The sequence below is a fragment of the Botrytis porri genome (genome assembly GCF_014898465.1).
Source record: "Botrytis porri strain MUCL 3234 chromosome Unknown BPOR_003, whole genome shotgun sequence".
Taxonomy (NCBI): domain Eukaryota; kingdom Fungi; phylum Ascomycota; class Leotiomycetes; order Helotiales; family Sclerotiniaceae; genus Botrytis; species Botrytis porri.
In genome coordinates this window covers 1,017,613-1,040,687 of record NW_024066077.1, presented here as the reverse complement: position 1 = coordinate 1,040,687, position 23,075 = coordinate 1,017,613, and the positions used below count along the sequence as shown (strand labels likewise).

Genomic DNA, 23,075 nt, shown 5'->3' with positions numbered 1-23,075 from the left:
TGGCGGTGTGTCTGTCTGCGTTAACATCCGCAATCTAAAGAGAATGGTGGTCTGGAATCCTATGAACCAAACGACCGGATTGTTCTGTCCTCTTTTGAGAGATATTCTCACTCGCTCAGCAATGTATCTCCGTATAGGTAGTGAAGGTACGGGCTAGATGTCCGTTCACCACATTCAAGGGTTCAGATAGTATTGCTTCTTACCCCAGCATTATCGGCACGTCGTTTTTTTCCCACCTAGTATCCTATAATTGGCTGGTTAATTACGAGCCGAAGTCCGTCTACAAAGCCAGATAGGGTTGGATAATTCCATTATTATTTCTAATAAATTTAAAACCTTGCTTATTAGGATTACGGTTGAACTTCATCGAGGGATATTCTCTCCATTGTACCGCATTACGTTGTATCGAGGAAAGGAGGGAGGGTTCTATTGACATTCGATAATTATTCATAGTTGAGGGGTGAATCGTCGAGATTATCAAGATTGAGATCAAGTATCCATTATTTCTCCAAAGCCTAGCCTATGTCAGTACCCAGTAGCCCTTGAGTTCGAGAGATCTTAGGCAATTAAGTGCTGTATACGTATACGTGGCTGCGCATGGCATAATGGTCATCTCCTCATGCTTAAGCTCTCACTTCCTCCCCGCCGTATTGATACAGTGTATCTTGTACCATTACCATGGACGAAGCCGTGCAATGTAACATTCGGCAAGAAATCAGCAATGTATTTCGTGTTCATTGCTGTTTTGTATGTCGATTTCTGTAATCGGCACCATCAACACTGTACGGACCGAAAGATTCGTGATTGTTTGGGCGATCATGATCAAATTACCAGATTGATGGTGTAGTTTGATTGGAGAGATAGGATTATCCGATGAAACCCCCAAAATCTATCTGCTTTTACTGATAGGACGCATGATCTACCCGTATGAAAGATTGACTTTTCTCACCCCTTCATCATGTTCATCAAATGGGGAATCACAATGTAGCTTTAGAAAATGGCACTTCGGATCCGAGTTCATTGGCCCACACAGGTTTTGGTGTTTAAGCTGGCGCTGAGTTATAGAATGAATGTAAAAGTGTTTGCGGAAGGTTTTCGCCTGTACTGTTACCGACAGTTCGGTTCAGTCTAGCAGGGGGCGAGATGAAATGGTGTGCTGTCTCGAACGGTCGACCATTAAAAAAAAATCATGAGACCGAGTAGACTTGCCTGTTACAATAAGTAATCACTAAACCTTTTTGAGAATCCCATACAAATCGTACCATCCTTTCCATTTCACCCTGGAAAATTTTAGAATCATCGATTTCTACCCTTGATGGGATTCGTGTCATGCTTACGGAGTATCTTCAATTGTTCAAAACGGCTTTTGATTGACGCGGCTGTCATTACGCCAACAAAACCAACGGCGTCAAAATGCGCTTCTCTGTACCCCCTACATTCAGCTTAAGTATGTCTAAGTCGTTAATCGCGGATTAGTGCCTTGGAGCTGAGATTTATCCTCGCTAGTAGATAGGCTGTGTGGATGTTCGTTCTTGCAAATGAGTACATTGTGGATTGAGAGTAAATTCAATTTCAGACAGCTAATGCAATGCCAATCACAAAAAGAGAAATTATGGTTGAGTCCCGAGTTCGGTTACTAGGATGTCTAGAGGGATGAATGAGAAAACAGGGTTTAGAGGAGCAAGAAGGGCTGTCGAGATGAGGGGATCTCGGAAGACAGCCCTAGATTAATCAAGAATTACTCACTCATTCATTTACTCCGTATGCATCAATTCCTCCTTCAAAGCCAGCATCATGCTTTCTTTGAAGATGCCGTATTCCGTAGTGTCCCGTATGTGTGTGTATATATACGTATTCTGTACCGTGTGTAACGAAGTGTAGATTATGCAATCTTTTCTGAAGTGGGCATCAATGATGTTTATTGTATCTACGGAGTAAGCACTAGATTATATGAGGAAGCTAGATAGAAAGTACATTCGCTTCGAGATCATGAAAAAGAACGTGATTGGATGGTGGCTCCATAAATTCTCTATTAGTATATGATATCAGGTTAGATCATATTATCAACTGCCTAGTGACGCTAATGCAAAAACGTAAAATTGTGATTTCTACATTCACAAATCCACAAAAGTCCACAAAAAGCGCGCGGTTCGAATAATTGTTCGCTTCGCTTGAATAATCCTCCATCAACATATGAACTTGACAAGGCTCTACTCCTCCTCCCCACCACATCTCACTAAAGTTATTCCCACACCAACCGCTCTACAGGCTAAATACTTCACAGGCTCTCCTTCTATTGAACTTCTGATTTGTTCAACGTCCGAGTACTTTTTATTCCCCACCATGGGAGGAACCGTTACCGTGCCCTCGGGATCAAGCACGCCGCTACATTCGACACAATCACGTTACAATAGCCAGCATTCCTTGCCAGATTTCAGCAAAGCATGAAACGTACCCCGTCAATCGGCAGGCTCCAAAGTGACTTTTTCTATAGACAAGCTGTGCTGGCCTGATTTTATGGAGAATTCAAACTCTTGCGGACAAGTGAGCCTGCCAGTGGCCGTGTGCGTAGTTTGTTCGGCTGCCCGATGGCCACAAAATATGGTCCTCGATTCGTGTGTCACAAGATGTTTTTTTTGTATCAAGACCCAGAATTCTATCAGCTCCGAGGTACGGGCAAGACCTGACAAACGATTCTCAATGAATACGATTACAAAATGGCATTATTTGCATCCGACAATCACCGGCCTAAATGATTTTTTTTCATTAAATAAAAAAACTCGCGTAATAGCTGCCGTCGGTCCGGACCCTTGAGATTGATCCATTTATCACTGCACAGTGCCCAGTGCATATACCCTTAGGCTCTGAATCTTAAAGTGTAATGCCCGCAATTACTTGCTTAAGCCATATCAGCAAGCCCAGGAAGGCGATAACCAAATTCATCATTGGTAATAGGCAAGGTTGTGTGACAACGCCCAGCCGCCGTCGCACGCGCTGGGGTACCGTATACTTCTTAATTTTTAAGCTTGAAGTGGCACTATACCAAATGAGGATAGTTGAATAATAAAGAGCTTAGTCGGCTAAGACTCCCAGCGCTCAAATCATATTTGCTACCAAGTACCGTACATTCCCCTCATATCCCGGCGGCTACCCCTTCCCCCTTGCTAACATGCATATCCCACTCTGTTTAGTTAAGGCGCTACCTTGCTCCTGCTTGCTCACTGCCACCTGGTCCCCGGCCCAATAAGTGACCTGGGCTGAGTTTGCTGTGCCTCTCATTCTGTTTAAACTTATAGGTCCTGACTGGCATAAAAAAAGTCATCGATTGTTTACTTGCTACCAAGGCTTATATTGACTCGACATTGTCAGGCAGATTGATTTCGTTGTGACTACATAATTTTACCACGCCATACTAATTACAAATGCTTGATATATATTCTGGTAAGATATCCTCTCTCTTCCTGTCGGTCTCATAAATCCTCTCTCCATTTATTAAACTTTTTTACCAGCTCCTATTCCATCTCCTACATTCTTTGAGGATTCTTTTGCTGTTACATCTCCAGCTATCTTCAAGAAACCTCTCTTACCTCGTCTCAAGATGACCACCATGGGGGAGCCTGCCTTTGGCGGGGGTCATGGTGTACCTCACAGCGCAAGTCACACAAGCGCTAGAGCTTCAGATGTTCCATGGACTCCTTACAGTGCTGTACGTTTATACTATTATGACTAGTGACTAGAAGTCTCTAATCAAGAATTTAGGTCTCGTCATTTAATCTTCCAGCACATTACGACTCATCTCTGATCACGCCTGTTACAATGGCATCTCCAAACATTTCTTCAAGGCCAGCACCCACAGTGAGAGAAAGGGATATAAAGCTATCACCATCCATGCAATCACCAGATTATCCGCTCTTTGGTGGGGGCGAAGACGATTTTGGTTCCAGACTCACTTCCGCCCCAATGAAGCAAAAAGACCCAAGTTCCAATAATTCCAGGATTCCTACCAGCGAGTCTAATTATCCTACTTCTCCTGCTCTTTTCTGTGCTTCCCCGTACTATGGTGCATTTGGAGTTTCCGCTACGCCAAAAACAGGACGAACAGCTGAATTAACATCTCCAAACATGAATGCCAGTCCTCACAATACAAATTCAAGTGCTATGAGCGCTGACTTTCGAAGATCACGCCATGCCACACCAGCTCAAAGTCCTGAAGGCTATAGAGTAAACAATACCGCACCAATACTGATTGCTCCTAACCCCAATACAATGCAACCAGCGACTAGACCTGGAGATATGCCATATAGAGATAGTCTACCATATAGCCGTCATGATTCTATGCATTCCATGCATTCCATATCTACGTCAATAAATTCCTATAACTCGACACCACCTCAATACCAAGATCAACAACTTGCTCCTCTTCCCAATAGAAGGAAGAGAAAGGGCGCCCCCACGCATTTGGACGGAGATATTCTTATTCATGAGAATATCACTCACGAGGAACAAATTCTGATGCAGCTATCAGATGTTGAAGGTCTCGCTTGGAAAGAGATTGCTAAACAGTTCAATGAGAGAACAGGCAGGAGTATGAAAGTGCCAGCTCTGCAAATGCGCAAGAAGCGACTTTGCGAACGTCTCCGCATTTGGACTGATTGCGAGGTACATCCCTAGCTCATTATGTATTTCGGTCAGATCAGTCACTAATCCAAGCAACGAAGAAGCTAACCGAAGCTTAGGAGCGAGCTTTGACACTTGCTTGGGAAGATTACGAGAGAGAAAAGTGGGAAGCAGTCGCAAAAGGCATGTTGAAGCATGGAGTTCAAGAAAAGTGGAGTAAAGAAGCCGTCCAGAGAAAGTTCAACGAAATGTTCCCTCCCGACGATCGATCATACAATACGGAGTATACATTATCGAAACATGCGGAGCAACTAAACTACGATATCAAGATGGAGCCACGAACACCGTGGCCAAATCACGATGAAAGAGACAGCGCAATTCGCAGTCTCACAGACGAAGAGCAAACCTTAGTAGGCGAGTTGAGGAGTAGGACTGCAAGTGATGCCAGTTCGCTGCATTACCAGCAACAGCAGCATCAACAAATTATGTATGCGCAACAGCATCAGCAGCAACATCAAGAGATATGGGCAGGAAATTGAGCAGGGATTGATAAAGTATAGAGTTCTAGGACGATAGATATTGGTAATCTTTTCAAATCTTCTACAGTACATGGAATTCTCGTTTCTGCGAAATTTGGATATAATGAAAAATCGTTCTACGGAACCATTGGACTGCGCATAATACTGTGTAGAAGGAAAGTAAAACTGGGTTCACAGGCAGGCCATCAATAGAGACGAGTCTCGGGGCGGCAAACATCTGAAATCATTGTCATGGAGATTCTATTTCCCTAGAGCCATCCATATATATTCACTGTACAAATTAATAGAATAGTCTTGAAGAAGCAGCGCAGTCCTTCACTGACAATACATATCTACTCATCTAATTTTGACAGACCAAGATTTCCAAGTCTCTAGCAGTTTGTGGTATGTGAGCTGCGCGGCAAAGTCCAAGGTTGACACCTTTCCAATGATTTCACTTGCAACAAACAAGGCATATCGACAATACACTCTCCAGCATGAATATTAGATTTTGGCATACTCAGCAAAGCCACAAATCAAGTGACCTCTCGATCATGCGGACAAGGGTATCTATGCATTCACACGAATTAGATATCTATCGTGGACCTTGTAAGGCTGTAAACCAACTGTTTCCTTGACCAATGCGAGTCATACCCGAGTCATACTGGCAGGGGCTTCACAAATTACTGAGCCGTAAATACTTTTTGACTCGAGTTCCAGGATTTGACGGCCAACTTTTTTCGCCATTAACATAGATTATCATTGGGGTTTAGAATAGGTAACACGTTTTCTGAGACCCGGGGGCTTTCATAGGAATGGCTGAACGCAAAAACTCTCGCGGTTGCGGTGGGCTAAGTACACATGGTATACTGGGTTTAAAGTCGTATTGGAAATATGGTCCTGACCTGTCTGGGCCTCTTTGAAATTACGATATGTGATGGTCAATTGGTTGACGGTGTAACAGTGAAAGTGCATAATGGGAATCTCCCAGGAATTTTCCGGAATCACTTGCCATTTCCATCTTCTTACTATCCAGAAATAAGTCTATCAACTTCTCATTCCAGTGGCGCAGATTGTGCCAGAATGATCTTAAAAAGCGAACTTCTGGATTATTTGGAATATGTGATATCTACAGCCCTGTATGTGATCTTTTCGGGTTAAATAGTTGATATGCGGAGACGCTTCTCCTCGGTTTCGTATGATTACTTAGCCCGGCGATGCACTTTTGGATTTCAGTGACTTTGGTCTTTTTCTTCCTCAAACATATCCAACTGCCTTGTTTATCGGAATGAATTTTGTGCATATACCCTGGAAATGAATGTATGTTCACTAAGTAAGCGAGACTACCGGATCGATAAATGCTCATTCGCATGATGTGATCGACTTATTTTCATCTCATTTAGATTCCCACTTGCACTTTCTAGCTTTGAGCCCCCAGATCATATCCAATGAGAAGCAAAATACAAATCTTGGGTGCGTAAAATATGCTGCGGTACAATCTTTTACTATTCTATCATTGCCCCTTACAATCATCTCGTCGGTGAGTTCATCCTTTTCAGTTTCATATCCTCTACATGACAGATATACAACATCTTCTGCAGATACCCATTCAATCCAACACCCAAATTCTCGTCACCAACTTGAGGGAGTCGTCAAGCACAAAACTCCTCAAGCTTCATGAAGAGAACCGTTGGAGCCAAGAAATCCAGCCACCAAAGTTCTCAGCCTCTTCCATCCTTACTACTACCCCTAACCTAGAAACACTCACTGCCGCTCCCAACATATTCAACAATAAGCGGTGGAGAAAGTAGGCCGAGGGATTGTGCTTATGCTCTTTCGCCTGCTTGATACACGCTACGGCGTTGATAGATTACAACGGTTGGTTCAACAGGGGTGCACAAAACAAGGCAGAGCAGATGGCAGAACATAGATTGATGATTGAAGTAATGATGCTGAGTGGTGCGCCTGATATGGCTCATCAATTAGCCTAGAGTTGTAGCTTGTATGGATTCTTGTTGTTCAATTTAAGGTAAATGGAGTTTCGGGTAGCAGGCGATAAGTTGGTACGAAGGGTGGAGGTGAGTGAAGAAACTAGTTTCGGTAGCAGGATCAAGTGCGGTGGCGTCGATTAGGGGGGAAATTGGTGGTTGTTGAGATCTTATGTATAAGTTCTGTGGTATGATAGGTCAAGTCCACACATTGTAATATTAACTTGACTAGGGAAGATATACCCAGATGTTTGACCTTGTCTCTCATCATCAAACCTAGGTAAAGCAATAAATCGGATGGATTTATTCGATCAAATTCCCAGCGATTGATTGCAATCAGATATCTAAGATTCTCATAGAGTTTGAAAAAGCCATAGTCTCGAAATGGTGTCTAGCGGCAATTATCCTTTCCCCTTTAGCACCAACTATTTTATATTGCCCTACCCCGCCCCCAGAATTTCCTAAATGGTAATTTCTAACCCGAGATTACTTTTAGCTTAACGAAGCTTAAATTTTAAAAAGAGTGCTGTACAACAACTCTATGCAAGTATGGAATAAGCATAAATTCATCTCGGGTCCTCGGGTGCCACATCAACATTGTACCGAAGGTACACCAAGCGTAACCCTAACCCCTGATGCGAAGAACCACTTTCCAGACTCAAGGATCCAAGCAATCAAAGCCGTTAAGCCGACTGACCGAGTATAGATGTACAGTTATTCGAGCTTGTCTTCTTGCGGTGAAGTGGTTTTCATTCACTCTTGTATGGCAGTGATCCAATGGTCAACAGACCTCGAAAAGTTTGGATAAGTCTCGTCTTAGCTACATATGCATAGAATACGCATCTATTATCGCTTATACTTAGAAGATATATTGGGATAGCAGCAATGCAGTACAGATATACTTCGCACGTAGAAGAAAGATTTTTCCCCGACTTCTCACTCCTTGAAACGGTGAATTGGAGATGATCGCTTTTTGAGATGCAGAGCAGATAGATCCGAAAAGAGGCTCGTAAGAATTTGAAGTCATAGTGATGTTCTAATTGAATGTAAAAGCTCTCTAATAAGGACTGATTGAATACCGACATTTGGCCAACTTCACCGAACGTGCGTGGCACCGAGGAGAGATAGGCACTTGACAGTGATTTCTCGGGCTTGAAACATACAGAAAGCTTGCGTTGGTATTGAAACTCGGGACAAATTAGTGGTACTGATCTGAGACGACAATCCACAATCCATTCGGTATCTGTCATTATCAAGATATTCTACTTCTTCCACGCCTAGCACTCGCTCTACTACTATATTTCCCACTCGTCTTCAATTATACGGACATTCATCATCTCCGTTCTCTATATACCTCTCTGTGACACAATTATCAAACTATGCGCTCCCCTTCAATTTTCACAAATACCTCTATAGAATAAGACTATCACCTATATCCGACGACTAAAGACTCTCTTAACCCTTATCTCTTTTTTATGATAAAAGGTAAGAAGCTATTTTATTCTCATTTATTTTCTTAGGATTCAAATTATTTAACTTTTGTTTTGCTATTCTATATTATAGAGTATATAATTTCCAATCTACATTAATTCTAACAATTAAAATAATATAACAGAATATTAGAATATACTAATGATAGATTTTAATAATACTTTTTAGATTTTCTGAAAATAATTATTTCTAGATCTTCTCAAAAACACAAATAAAAGTTTTCTTCTCATAATAGTAAAGCATTTAATAAATTAATATTATTCTAAACTTTTCTATAAATTATCTTCTCTAGATTTTCTAAGAATATTTATCTAAGATAAAATAATAGGCAAACTCAAGATTTTTTAGATAATCTAAAAACATTTATGTGAAAATAAAGAAAAACATTCAAGGTTTTTTTTTAGATTATCTGAAAAAGTATTGATAAAATCTATAAATAGTATATTAAATTATTCTATTATATAATTTTAATTATTAGAATTAATAAAAATTGGAAATTATATATTATATAGTATAAAATAGAAAACCAAAAATAAAATGATTTAAATTTTTGATAAAGAAATAAACAAGGATAAAATAGTTTCTTATTTTTGTTGTAGAGAAGAGATAAGAGTTAAGAGAGTCTCTTGTTGTTGAACATAGGTGGAGATATATTATAAAATCTCAATAAATATGCATCTCCTTTAATACAAATCTGCAACGTGACTCGAGCGTGATTTCTCTGGGACCTGTACTAGAAGCCCAACCTATACAATCGGTTAGAATGAACTTACAGTGACTTACCATAATGACTCCTCACCAGATTTTATCTCGACAAGTGATTGCAGAACTTATTTCCCTCATTAGACTGGAGAACATCTCAGTGATCTCAACTCTGAAATGCGAAACTTTACTTTCTTTCCCGCAATTGCATTTCATAGATTAAACGAATGAAAGACTAGAGAGTTAGTTCGAGGAGTAGAGAATATCTGCTCGACCTGCTTCGAGCGTGATAAAATCAGAATCAGATCATCAAGTTTCAATTCACCAGTTTCCCGGCCTCGGTGAACACTTCCCACTTTTGAAGAATGGTGAATTGTTGCGTCCCCGTGGGAAATCGTTTCATGTGGCTACTTTCACTAAGGTTATTGACGTTATTCGCATGTCACCGGAATTGATAACTACCCTTTCCTTTTTCCTTGCTCACGATATATGCCTGCATATATAAGAGTTCTTGTTGGGCAGACTTGGTAAGGTGTATACACAAAGCGTATAGGGGTAAAAAGGTATTGTAATGCTGTCTGCCCTCTTTGTACGAAGAGGGACTTGCTATCTATACGTGTAACCACCCCACTTACGCACGGAGTGTCTATGTGGGATAAAGCGTGACATGTAATGTCACGCCCCTAGTCGCGTTCTCCAACAGTTCTGGAACCTCTTTATCGCACCCCATAAGTTTTATAATAAGATCCCTACAAAAATAGTATTTTTTTTTATAAATTAAAGAATTTAATAACTTTTTCGGTCTAAAGAATTTTATTTTTAAAATTTCAAGATAAATAATTAATATTATTTTGTATTAAAAAAAATCTATAATTTATTTTTATTTGAAATTAAAAAATTAATAATTTCTAATTTGTAGTACTTTTTTATATAGTGAAAATAAAAATATTAAAAATAAATTAGCTTTTTTATATATATTTAAGTTCTTTTTAACTCGATTTTAAATTTTTATTATTATTTTATATAAAGCTTTAGTGAAGAAGTAGGAGGCTTAAAAGTTTATTATTTATTATTTATTATTTATTCATTATTATTTATTATTTATTATTTATTATTTATTCATTATTATTTATTATTTATTATTTATTCATTATTATTTATTATTTATTATTTATTATTATTATTTATTATTTATTATTTATTATTTATTATTTATTATTTATTATTTATTATTTATTATTTATTATTTATTATTTATTATTTATTATTTATTATTTATTATTTATTATTTATTATTTATTATTTATTATTTATTATTTATTATTTATTATTTATTATTTATTATTTATTATTTATTCTACTCATTCCCTTTAATCCTCTAATTATTATCTATAGAATTCTTTCTTTACAACTAACTATTAAACCTAGTTCTAAACTTCCTCCTCTCCTCTTACATTCATCTCAAGCTCATATACCTACAACTATCCACCTACCTAGACATATAAAGAAAGATACATCAAGATATAAAAAGATATACAAAGATACCTAATATACCTACCTACAACACTCATTCATATACTCGACATTAACACTTCCCCTATACAAGCGAGTGAGATTGTATAATATTATCATTTTCATCATTTCCAGCAGCATCATTCCCAGCATCAATTAATATCACGATACACTATATCCACATCCACATCCACATTTACAATCATGAGAAAGACTGTCCCCTTTCCGATTTCTTGAATAATCTCGAGATGGTAGGTATATATTATTATCGATTTTTTTTAGAATATAAGAGTTAAGGCCCCGGCTTATCACACACCACCCTTTTTCATGATAAAATCTCTACAAAAGTACTGTTTTTTTATATAAATTAACTATTTTCATAATTCATTAATTGTCTAAAGAATTGATTTGAAAATTATATATATAAAAAATAACTATATAAAGAATATTCGATCTAAATAGTTCCTTAAAATTATAAAAATTAATAAAATTATAGACTTTCAAAATTGAAAATTTTCAAAATTTATAATATATAATACTTTTCCTATATAAAAAAATCACTTTTTTTTAAGTTTTTTAATACTTTCAATTTTAAGAATCTATAACTTTATTGAAAATAATTAAAAATATTTCATTTGTTTTTTTGAATCATTTTAATAATTTTCAATCCTATATATTATTTTTATAAACTTAATTTAACGTGGTTTAACACCGAGTGCACCATATCACCGAATGCATCACTTTTACCTCAATTTACACTTTCTAATTTATATTTTTCAACAACAATTGAATTAATTAATTGAAACTATTAAGAATCTAATAATCTAGGATCTATTATATTATTTTGATAAGTTCTTGAATTATAATCTGATTTTCCACACTTATTATAGCATTTATTAGAAAATGCTTCCCTATTAGGATTGCCTTTGTTTTGATACTCATTGTATTGAATCTAAATATCAACTTCTTGCTGAGATAATATATTAAAAGTCTTTTATTTAATGAACATTTTTCTTTAATATAATTGAGTTTTTTTTATATATTAATATTTACTTAATGCCTTATTTGCTTTCCAAAGTATACAAATCTCTACATTCAAAAGTGTATTCTTATGAGCTAATCTCTCTGTACCTTTAACTAGAGCTAATATAGTTTCGAATATAGGTATAGGAGAACTTAATTGATAATGAGTTATTCGAGATTTAATTAATATTAATTGAAAAAAAGCTTCTATAGGATTCTGAAGTATTTGAAAGATTTAAAGATCTAAATTAAAAGGAGGGGGAGTAAGTATATGGATTCGAATATTCAACTTAGAAAGTACTGCTTTAGAATTAAATGGAATTAATTCTACTCTTTGAAATCCAGTTCTTATATTCTGATTTGTGATTGATCATTAATATACAGCTTTAAAAGCTATAAAGAATTCGATCTTTGAGATATGATGAATATATGCTTTTATAAATCTCTTAATTTGAGTATTATATTCTCGTTTTAAGATACTAAAACATCTAATATCAAAAGATTGAGTTAAATAACTTGAATACAATAATAAATATATACATTTAATATCATTCTTTTTGTAATAGTTCTGGAATAGTATTGATTTATAGTTCTCATACCCATCCAGCATTAGCATTCTATATTTACCCTTAGTTCGATTTCTTGTATATTTATTGAAGTATTTCAGCCATTCTAATTCTATCTTATTGTTCGTCCATTCATTAGATATAGGTTTAATAGCCCAATCCACAGGAAAATCGGTTTCGGTATATCAATTGGAAAGATACATCTGTCCTTGAACTATTAGAAATGGAGGTATAGTATCCTTCTTATTATTACTATATATGATTACTATTACCCATTCTCAATTACCTGATTGTATTACTTTTCTTTTATCATTTCGTTTAGCATTAGTTACAACTATTTTGGGGTATATCATGCTTATTATAAAGCCGGTTTTATTAAAGTTGTGGAAATCGTAATCAAGAATATCATATTTCGTCCATATATTCGAAATTATATGAAACCAATCTTCAATAAGCTTAGGATCTTCACAAAAAGCTTTTTGAAAGTTATAAACACAATTAAAACATATTTTTAATCTTGTATAACGCTTTATAAATCAATGAACCCAAAGCTTTCCAACCTTCTTTACTCCTTACAATTAAAGAATATAATTTGTTATACCTTTTATACCATTTAATTTAGATGAGAATCCTTTATCATTTATATCAATTATATACTGAATAAGTACCTCCTTTTCTAAATCAATCATTTTATGATTATTTACTCGAATTTCTATACAAGGGAGTAAACCATTCATTCTGTAGAGAAGTATTGTATACATTATATTATATAGTTTGGCAGCCTTTCGAATACTAAGTTTCTTATCTTTTTGAATAGTTTCAATAACTAAAAGTATTTGAGCTTCTTTTCTATTTGATTGTATAATAAATGATTAATAAATCGCATATTGAAGTTGAAGAATGTAAATTGAGGTAAAAGTGGTGCACTCGGTGATATGGTGCACTCGGTGTTAAACCACGTTATAAATTAATTAAATTAATATATAATTTAAAAGTTAAAGAAATAAGAATTTTTAGTGTGTTTTTGTTTAGTGTGCGATAAGCTGGGGTCTAAATTCTTATTACGAGATGATATCTGCTTCTGACTAACTTATACGTATTGCGTAGGGAATTTTATAAAAAATGCCTAGTTAGAAGATGGGGTGTTGAGATTATGCTGTGGTGTGATGGGGTAATGGTGTGATTGAATAGAACGGCAGAATTGACAACTGGTAAATGAACATAACGAATAACGAAAAACCAAAAGAGGAAGAAAGAAGTGCAAACAACGGAACGTGAATGAATATATCAAATTTTCTTGCTTAGTTTGATTCTGATACGAGGGAATAGTTGATTTATCTCTAGAATACGCATCAAAGAGTGTACATGCATGGTGTACTTAAAAAACATCAAGCAAGTAGAAGATGCCCTCAAAAAGACATTCTCAAAACTCAGACACACTATTCAGCTTCACTCCCACTAACTTCCGGTTCACTCTCACCTCCACCCCCTTCATGAACCATCCCACTTAATCCCCGCGTTTCCCCCAATAATGGTGCCCTTTCTCCCTCTTTTCTCAAAAAGTAACCTCCTAAACTAATTCCTATCACGCTCAATCCATGTATCATTGTACTTCCAAACACTACAAAACATATGACCGGCCAAATGATCCAAATTGCCTTTGTTTCTTCGCTGACGGGGCCTGGCTCGTTGGGGAATATTGGCTCAGGAAGAGGTAGTGATGTACCAGTTTCGAGTTGTGCCCTTGCTTCTATAGCAAGGAATAAAGCGCCTACACCCATGGGACCAAAGTGTCCTGCAAAGAGTGCTTCGCGATAAGTGCAAATATCTGGAATGAAGGGTTTGGTTAAGAGAAGGATTGGGATTCTGCGGAAGAGAAGAACAAGAATGAGGAAAAGGATGAGAGTCCAAGGTTTGATATGTGGTGTAATGGTTGTTGGCTGGAATTGATTCCACGGAATAATGGAGCCAAAGTATGCAAACATAGTAGAATTGAGTAGATGATCCACGATGACTGGAAAAGCCACAGTCTTGGTCTTTTTGGAGAACCATCCATCATGGGCGAAACCGACTCCAGCACCGAAAGCGACTAGAAAATCATCTGAACCCAGGAGAGATCCGATGCCAATAGAAAGCATGGCAAGGAGAAGGTAGAATACCACAAAACAAGGTCTGGATATGTATTCGTGAGTATCTGAGAATCGAAGAAGTCGATTGGCTATGTTTCCAAGTATGAGACCTGCTACGATGCCGAGTAGACATTGCCAGAGCAGTGTGATTAGTACCCATTCTTTGATAGCTCCCCCAGGACCTCCATGAGTAGTGAAGATCACAAGACCGATGAAAAGAAATGGAAAAGAGACTCCATCATTGCAAGCCGACTCGGCTGCAAGAAGATGACGAATACGTGGAGGAACTCTTTCGGCGAATCGAGACTGTGAAAGGACGGATGCAGCGAGAATGGGATCGGTTGGTGAGAGGCAAGCTCCTATTATCAAAGCGGTGGGTACGGTGGTTTGAAAAATGAAGTAGGCGAATAATGAAGTGATGGCCCAGGAATATGACATAACTGGACCTAGGAGATAGAGAACAGATTTCCAATGTCTTTTGAAATAATGTTTGGGAAGTTCTAATCCTACAGCAAAACATTGAATGCCTACAATCACACGAGTGATTTCCTGCATGATTCCATCGTCAAAGCCCCATTCTTCTGGGGTAAGTACTTTGAGAACATATGGACCAAGGATGATACCAAAGAGAATAGCGAGAGGAGGTTCTGAGAGATGAAGATGGTTGCGGATAAAATTTGAGAAGAGGGCATAAGTGATGAGAAAAAGTGGAAGGACAAAATATGTTATATGGGGAGCAGTTGGTTCCAATTGATCCCACATCTTGGGGTGCAACTTCACAATTGATGTGACAGTTCTATGGATGTAAAGACAGGATTAGCACGGCGACTTGATCATATAACAATGGTCAAATATCAAACTTTATCGGAACATGGAAAACAAAACTAAACCAAGCAGTCATCATAAAAGTCAAAATCAATATTTCGAATCTTGGCAAAACAACTCCTTAATTCGTCGCCCCCGAAAAGCTAGGACGAAGGGATTGAATGGTGACGTAGAGGATTGGTCACGTGTATGTTTGGTCACGTGCGAGATGATGCTATGTGAGGGAACGATGGAGGACAATATGGAAGCAATGGTATGCCAAACGCTTGTTGGGAATAGTAACAGAAGATATATCTTCGTTCGAAACAACGGAAAGAAGTTCAATCTCCTATTCTTGAAGGAAGAGAGGCAGAATTAGATAGAACTTGGACTGGACTGGATTGGACTAAACTGATGAGGGCTTTGCTGAAACAGAGCTTTGACGATGAACGTCGAATGAACAGTTCAAAACCTCATGACAACAGGACCGCAATGAAGGAAGAACGGGAATCGTGAGTGAGTGAGTGAGTGAGTGACGAGATGAAAGTCTAATGCGAAGGGGAATTGTGTCCGAATTCAATTGGAAAATACCAAAAACGAATGGCTCAAAGTGAGAGAAAGGTTAGGGACAAAATTGAACGGATGTGGATGGAATCAAGGAGGAGATCAATTCATCGTGTGTTTTCAGCTTCACAGCCAAGGACATCTTAACGACTCCAAAAAGATTCAACGCTGCAGACAGCAAAAAGAAAACATACAACAGTGGGGATTCGCTGGTGGTCACCCACCCAACTACTAATCCACCGATCTGAAGCTTGTGTATGGCAGAGCGGACGGGATGCCCAATTCTCTTCAGTTTATGGTCGTATGTGTCAGAATTTCAATCAATCATCAATATATTCAGCAATAATCTCTGCCCTAATCCCTAAACAACTACTACAATCTTCCCCGCCGCCCCCTCCACCTCCATAACCCTACGCGCCTCCACAATCTCCCCCAACCCCTCAAAAACTCTAATCGGAATCCTAATTTTCCCTCCCCTAACCAATCCCGCCACACTGTCCAAACTCGTCTCCAAGAATCTCTCCACACTACTCGCATATGATGTGAAATATTCCGCTTCCATCGCAAAAGGACTCCAATTTTCCAAAATCCATTTACCACCACAAATACCCGCTTGACACAATACACCTCCAGTTCTCAACAGCTGGAACGAATCATCCAGGGTGGTGGGTCCTACTAGTTCGAGGATTGTATCGAAACGGATATTGGTGGTGGGAGATGGGAGACCGGATGGTAGATCGATGAGAACGTGATGTGCACCTGTGTCGAGAAGGAGTGGGGTGCGAGATGGTTGGCGAGTGGTGGAGGTGGGATGCCAGTGCTGCGGCGGCGAGACCGATTGAGGAGGTTCCGCCGCGGATGAGGAGAGGATTGTCTTTCTTGAGTTCGAGGGAGGAGAAGAGGGAGCCCCACTGTTGGGGTGTGGTTAGTATCATTAAAAGGTACCATAGATGTATGAGTGTATAAATAAGGAGACGAATAGTAGATCACATAGAAAGAGACTACTCACAGAAGTCTGAATCATCTCCGGTAACGCACCCCAAACATCCCATCCCAACTCCTCCAACCCCTTTTCAACACCAATCCTCGCAACTTGTGCCCTGGGTACAACACAAAACTCCGCATATCCACCATCAAAATCGCGACCCATTCCACCCTAAACGTAGCTACTTTATCACCAACCTTCAATCCATCTTTCCCTTTACCACCATCCTCCTCCTCCTCTAGAACAGCAGCGACAGTACCAACACATTCAATACCCAAAACTCTAGGGAGAGGGACGTCGCGGATAGGCGAGTGACGCAGTCTTGCCCGAGCGATTAAGAGCGAATGCGCGAACTCTTATCAGTACTTGGCCAGGTTGGGGGGTTAGGAGTGGGAATTGTTTCGATTTTGAGAGAGGAGGGAGGACCGAGGTTGCTGAGCATGATGGCACGCATGGTTTCGGGAATGGTGGTGGACATCTTGATGTGGTGGTATGATGTGAGGGGTTTTATGAATGGGTGGTTTGTATGATACGAAGTAGAGTGGAAATACTAAGATGAGTATTCAAAATTAAAGAGGTATTGAGACTTTAAATGGGAAGAGATACATCCAGACACCCAGCTCTAGTCCACGGATATATCATTTGTTGAGTATGTTACATTTCTTGTGACATCGTAACTCCATGGAGTTGATGGATTTAGCCGGAAATCTTCTCCTGTTGGATTGTGTATAGGAAAACGATATCAATCATTGAAAGTGCCAGTTACTGTTAGCGATTGTATGAGATACATGAGAAGAGAGTCAAACTTAATGTTGACTAGAGAAAGTGTGATGCTTCTAAGGGATATAAGATTATTCACCGTCTGGTAAAGATTGAATTTCGGGGGGAATAATTTCGAACTACGCGAGTCACCTCTAAGTGAATCAAAGCATCAACAGGAGGCTAAGGATATAAAAGAAGCTCAAGTATAAAAAAGAAAAAAAACTGCAATTTTGACATTGGCCTTGATGGTAATTCTAACATCGTAGGAAAATTCCCTTTCTGTGTTCACTCTCCCTTACTTCAAACATCACCTGACACCCAACGAAAAGTGCCCCCCAAGCCGTAATCAGAAAAACGATTCCTATTGTGTGGATTAGTTAAATGCCCCTTGTCAATACTTGAGTGGAACATACCTGAGAAGTCCCTAAAAATGCCAGAAATGATGCTCTTCAATCCATCAACGCCGACAGCAAACCCAACCAAGTTTGCTATCATCATGAACATCAAATTCGCCACTGCACCAATACCGCAAATGACTCTGTAATATGTAAGATCATTGAGCCACTTCTTTCTTGGGAAGAGCATGCCAGCAATAACTTCCGGTAACATGAAGAAAACTATGAGCCAGCCCCACACCAACAGGTTAAGACTTATATCATGCCATAAGGCTACAAATGTGAAAACGACGAGATAATTGACAATTGATCGGACTTGTGCTTTCCAATTTCGTGATGAAGAACCTCCTAGAGGGATGTAGATGTAGCGGATGATCCAGCGGTTGTAGCTGCGATGCCAGCTTCGCCAGAATTGAACGGTAGATGGGTTATCGGAAAGACAGCGAAGCATATTTTCCGGCGGGTCAATTCCATCAATGAGAGACCAAAGTCTGAAGAATCTCCAAGGCAAAAGAAGCTTCAACCATAATACATGGAGATTGAAGTATGAGAGTAAACTCAGTTGGGCTGGGGTGTAATCAGACCAGTTGGGATTGCCTTTGGAGATAGCCACACAATAATCGAAATGTAGGAGAAGTTCGATTGCCAACAAACAAAGCAGGAAACGAATACCATACTTAAAGGTACGTTTACTGTCTATGCTAGCAGGGCGATATTTCGACTGAGAAACGTAATCATTAAATGTGAAGATTGGTCCTGCTAGATACAAAGGTGCATAAATCGCATATGCGAAGTAGTTTCGATAATTGTAGTCCTTATCCGGCGCAGGCATCGAAACGCGATCTCTTTCGGAAAGATTGGCAGGGTCAAGTTGCTTCTTCTTTTGCGCATTAGTATTAGATGAGAGCATACGGACGGCATTTTGATGATGACCTACCTCTAATGCACTTCCAGCTCCTTTCTCTAAACTCCAGTAATAATCCAGATTGAAACTGATCAATCTCAAGACAGTAAGATTAAACAGGATCTCCCATCGTGGAATGATGCCCGAATAACTATCCATCCACTCTGCCCAGCTGTGCAACATAGCCCCTTCTTGGAAACCGGCTTCATTCTTGGGAAACACATATTGTGCTATTGATGTATATCTGTACCCATCTGAGAGCTCGTTGGCAAACAATATACCGATATTGAAAACCCATGTTGCTACAGGCACAAACTTTCGAGGAAGTCGAGTAGCCAGACAGTAGTTTGTATAGACTATCGCAATGACTTTGAAAGCGGAAAATCCATGCAAAGCGAGGAGGTATATGAAAGCAAAAATGAAGTCGAATCCGGTACGTTGTTGAAGTCTCGCATTGCCTTCCGCCACAGATATATATGTGTTATTGCCGTTTAGTTTTGGCGATCCTACTCGAGCAGAGATGGGTCTGAGAAAGTCATATATTCGTCGAAGGAGAGGATGGAAAACGACAAGAATCGCAAGATATGGTACATTAGTTCGAAAGTTATAATATTGTGCATCCGAAATATCCTACATTGAATTAGCATTTACCATAGCAATCTTCTTCAAGTAGCCCATACAATCTTGCGCCCAGGAATCCATCCATCAGAAAGGAGGTGCTTGTATTTATGATAATTAGGATCGGAAGCTGGACACTGGTTAGATTATCTTTGCCATAGAGCCAATTCATATACTAACGTCTAGACACATCATAGGCGATCCAGAACATGTATGGCACAACCGTCAAGAAGATGAAATAATAGAAATAAAACTCTGTGGTATTCCATCTCGACGGTTGAGCAATTGGTCTGCCATTACTGTCTGTTCGTACCCCTTCGCCCGGTTTCGAGTCATCTCGTTTTGACTTTGCAGCAGCAGGATCAATCTCATATGGAGTCGAAGAAGAATTCGTGAAGCGTGTATCGATGGTATCTAGAGCATAAAGGCTCCGCACATATGAGAAAATACTCATTGCTCGATCATATCATGGAATCGAGAGTTCTGAAGCGGCAAAGAACGAGGTATAGGAAAGGCGTGTGGACTATATGAGTGAGTGAGTGAGTGAGTGAATAGAAGTTAGAATTTTATGCAAGAAAGTAAAGAGAGACTGAGAATATATCAACAATTCATAACATGAATTCTAACAATCCTGATTAGGGGTTCAATTCAAACTGTGGGGGGTTCCTGATGGATTCAGCCAGATATAGAATTCTTATTTTAGTTTCTACCTACCAAGTATTATTTTGATATTTTTGGCGTTGCTCGGCCCCTCTAGTGATCCCATCCCATCACGGATCACGGAAGGTCGGTGCTTATCTAGGTAAAGCAGCGCGTTTCTCTAGCGTATCGGCAACCCTGAATTTCAAACATTGAGGCCACGGTATAGTCACGTGAGTGTAAATCCAGCTTAATAAGCACAATTCAATAGTCGCATCAAAGTGCAGTTCTTCAGACAGCATTAACATTCTTGACGTTGATATTTGCTTCCCAAGTTGTGCTCGATTGACCACCATCTCCAGCATACCGATCATAGTTTATAGACAGCCAGTGAGTACAGGCTGTTATAGATTACCGATGACCAAGGACCCCTACTTGACTGAGAATGCAACTTTGACTCCATTTCGACTGGATTTGGTCATCACACACTTCTCGACATTCTCTAAGCAATCATCCCGGTTTTGAATAGTTTTGAACTCTTGTACTATCCTGACCAAAAAGTATCCCATATCAGTGTATGCGTTTTGCTGGGCCGGGCATGTACGACGCCCTCCAGAAAATGGAATAAATTTCCTACTGTGTTTAAGTCGAACCATCCTCTCCGGATTGAATTCGAATACATCATCACCCCAGATATATTTGTCTTTATGCATACAGCCATATATTAACTCGATCTGGTCGCCTGGTTGTAGTAAAATAGGTCGGAGAAGAGCATCCGGCTTTATTTCCAGTTGACCAAGCCAGTATCTTTGTCCACAGCCAGAAAATCGTTGGAAGAACAATACTCAACAGGACTAGGGTATTGAACTATTTCGCCATGTTTGATCCATGCTGGCCTTGTTCAGATATTTGGACCGTGGGTATGAGAGTAGCGAAATCAAATCCGTCGAAAGCCCAAGACTTCTAAGAGAATCAGTACCAACTGTTGGTTTGCCAGTATGTCCCCACCAACAATGGCCATTTGAATGATCGCTCCTCACAAAAGTGAAACTCCCCGAAGCACATCAAATATCTGCCATTCCACAAAACGCAACTCTTGCACTAAGTCAAACATTCCATCCACAAATCTTCCAAATTCCACTCTCAACCTGTCTCTCATCCACCTCAGAAACCCACAGATTCTCCTCTGCTTTGCGCATCGTCACTCCACCTACATGTCCACCAGAACTACCGAAATTATGGACGTTGATGTATGCTAAGCCAGGCTGTCTTGACCCTAGCCTCTCCTCGCCTACGGAGCACAGCTACCCGCTTTACAGATCGCTTTTCCAATATGTTTCTAGGGCTAATCCAAGTGTAGATGGCTAGTCATTGGGGCTTGTATGCCAACCGATCCATGTTAATGGTCGTGTCAATCCTAGAGGCTAGAAGATGGAAACGAAAATGGAGTTGATTCTCGAAGGAAAGGGGAGGGATGCTGTTGTGAATGTTGTGAGAGTTGGGTCTGGCGAACAGGGGAAGAGGAGCCAGTACAAGGTGTGCAGCCCGAAAGCCAGATGAAGATCGAAGCAGCAGCGCAAAAACCAATCAAAGATGTGTGAAAGTTTAACAATCTGAATGAGTTTCAATTAGTTTTTCTTTGTGGAGAACCAGCTTGGTATGCAGTCCGATCTCAAGAAATCTTTGATTATGAATTTTCATTGTATAGTAAACGAACACGATATGTAATGTTTTCATAGGATACGGAAGGTTGCAATCTCGGTGTTCTATTCGTCAATTATCACTGCGATTGATTAACGCTTATTAGTCACGTCTTTTTCAACCCAGATCCCATTGTGTTATTTGCTTATCCAACCCAATTTGTCCTCTACTTCTGATGAAGTGATACCGGCAATGCATTTGCAATCTAGCTCTTTGGTAGCCTTTGCAATGTTGAGCAATTTAATCTTGAACAATGATACACTACTGCAACTATGTAGAAAGTTAATGACCAAGACCGAAGTAGATATTCTAGGAGTCAGATATCGAAAATCTTAAAGCTCGAGCTGATTTCAACACTGCGAATACATTATTCTAATCTAAACTTTGACAATTATCAATCCTAACGAATCTTCTCCGTTGACTTAGTAAACTCGAACACATGGTTGCAATCCGCAAGTTCGAGCATAGTAAAAGCAAATTCCAAAGTCTTTCAATAGTATACCCGAAATATGATGCATGCGAACTTGTCAAACTTATTGCCAATTATGCTTTCCTTGTGGGTCCAACTAGTCTTTGAAGTAACCGCATTAAGAAATTCCTCATAGATAGCCAGTGGAATTCCTCTAATACGATGTGCGGAAGCTACAAACTGTCCCTTATATGACAGCAAAACAGGCCCCTCGCACGTGTCGTTGTGATGCAGTTTGTTATATAAAGATAGCACCATTTTTCACTGATCTTCCCAATTCCATCGATCACTACAATCTTGACAGTTACATAACACACCAATAAAGCTAAGCTGAGTATCTCCGTATTCTCAACGAGGTAAGTATCGATAAGGGGTATCAGCTCACATATTTTATGAGCATGTGGAGCTTGATGCAAATAAAACGATTTTTTCTATGGTCCGCGCCAAAGGCTAACCAGCAGAATGTTAATTCTCAACTTCAATTGGGGAAAAGTTGAACTCACAAATAACATTACTAAGACGGGCAAACTTGGCATATGTAAAATGGCTTGCACAAGTAGAGGTATTGCAATTGCAGTGGCAATTGAGGCACAAATTATCCTCGTCCATCCTTCAAACCATATTGTCTCTCGCCATATATGGTTCCTGAGAGTTGATCGCTTCAGGTTGTTATGATAGAGGCCCGGCG

General features: G+C 39.2%; 6 protein-coding genes across 6 annotated transcripts; 3 read left to right on the top strand and 3 right to left on the bottom strand.

Moving 5' to 3' along the window:
• Positions 1-3,293: 3,293 nt before the first annotated feature.
• On the top strand, positions 3,294-5,554 carry EAF01_002381 (uncharacterized protein). Its single transcript, XM_038910633.1, has 4 exons — positions 3,294-3,441; positions 3,510-3,706; positions 3,760-4,659; positions 4,737-5,554. Exons 1-4 carry the CDS (start codon positions 3,423-3,425, stop codon positions 5,154-5,156), a joined length of 1,536 nt encoding a protein of 511 aa, XP_038773555.1. The 5' UTR covers positions 3,294-3,422; the 3' UTR covers positions 5,157-5,554.
• Positions 5,555-6,449: 895 nt separating this feature from the next.
• EAF01_002380 (uncharacterized protein) lies at positions 6,450-6,946 on the top strand (the record flags this gene model as incomplete). The annotated part of the gene is made up of 2 exons (XM_038910632.1): positions 6,450-6,455; positions 6,737-6,946. 2 exons carry the CDS (start codon positions 6,450-6,452, stop codon positions 6,944-6,946), a joined length of 216 nt encoding a protein of 71 aa, XP_038773554.1.
• Positions 6,947-13,856: 6,910 nt separating this feature from the next.
• On the bottom strand, positions 13,857-15,308 carry EAF01_002379 (uncharacterized protein; the record flags this gene model as incomplete). Its single annotated transcript, XM_038910631.1, has 1 exon — positions 13,857-15,308. The coding sequence occupies one exon, from the start codon at positions 15,306-15,308 to the stop codon at positions 13,857-13,859; it is 1,452 nt and encodes a 483-aa protein (XP_038773553.1).
• A 967-nt stretch (positions 15,309-16,275) lies between these two features.
• Positions 16,276-17,377, bottom strand: EAF01_002378 (uncharacterized protein; the record flags this gene model as incomplete). The annotated part of the gene is made up of 3 exons (XM_038910630.1): positions 16,276-16,825; positions 16,993-17,179; positions 17,254-17,377. 3 exons carry the CDS (start codon positions 17,375-17,377, stop codon positions 16,276-16,278), a joined length of 861 nt encoding a protein of 286 aa, XP_038773552.1.
• A 538-nt stretch (positions 17,378-17,915) lies between these two features.
• On the bottom strand, positions 17,916-20,032 carry EAF01_002377 (uncharacterized protein; the record flags this gene model as incomplete). Its single annotated transcript, XM_038910629.1, has 5 exons — positions 17,916-18,022; positions 18,075-18,936; positions 18,994-19,590; positions 19,641-19,708; positions 19,759-20,032. 5 exons carry the CDS (start codon positions 20,030-20,032, stop codon positions 17,916-17,918), a joined length of 1,908 nt encoding a protein of 635 aa, XP_038773551.1.
• Positions 20,033-21,105: 1,073 nt separating this feature from the next.
• On the top strand, positions 21,106-21,585 carry EAF01_002376 (uncharacterized protein; the record flags this gene model as incomplete). Its single annotated transcript, XM_038910628.1, has 2 exons — positions 21,106-21,205; positions 21,263-21,585. The coding sequence occupies 2 exons, from the start codon at positions 21,106-21,108 to the stop codon at positions 21,583-21,585; spliced, it is 423 nt and encodes a 140-aa protein (XP_038773550.1).
• Positions 21,586-23,075: the final 1,490 nt, after the last annotated feature.

Coding starts and splice junctions, on each gene's coding strand:
- EAF01_002381 (XM_038910633.1), top strand. Junction 3,707..3,759: donor CATGGACTCCTTACAGTGCT/GTACGTTTATAC, acceptor TCAAGAATTTAG/GTCTCGTCATTTAATCTTCC. Junction 4,660..4,736: donor GCATTTGGACTGATTGCGAG/GTACATCCCTAG, acceptor ACCGAAGCTTAG/GAGCGAGCTTTGACACTTGC.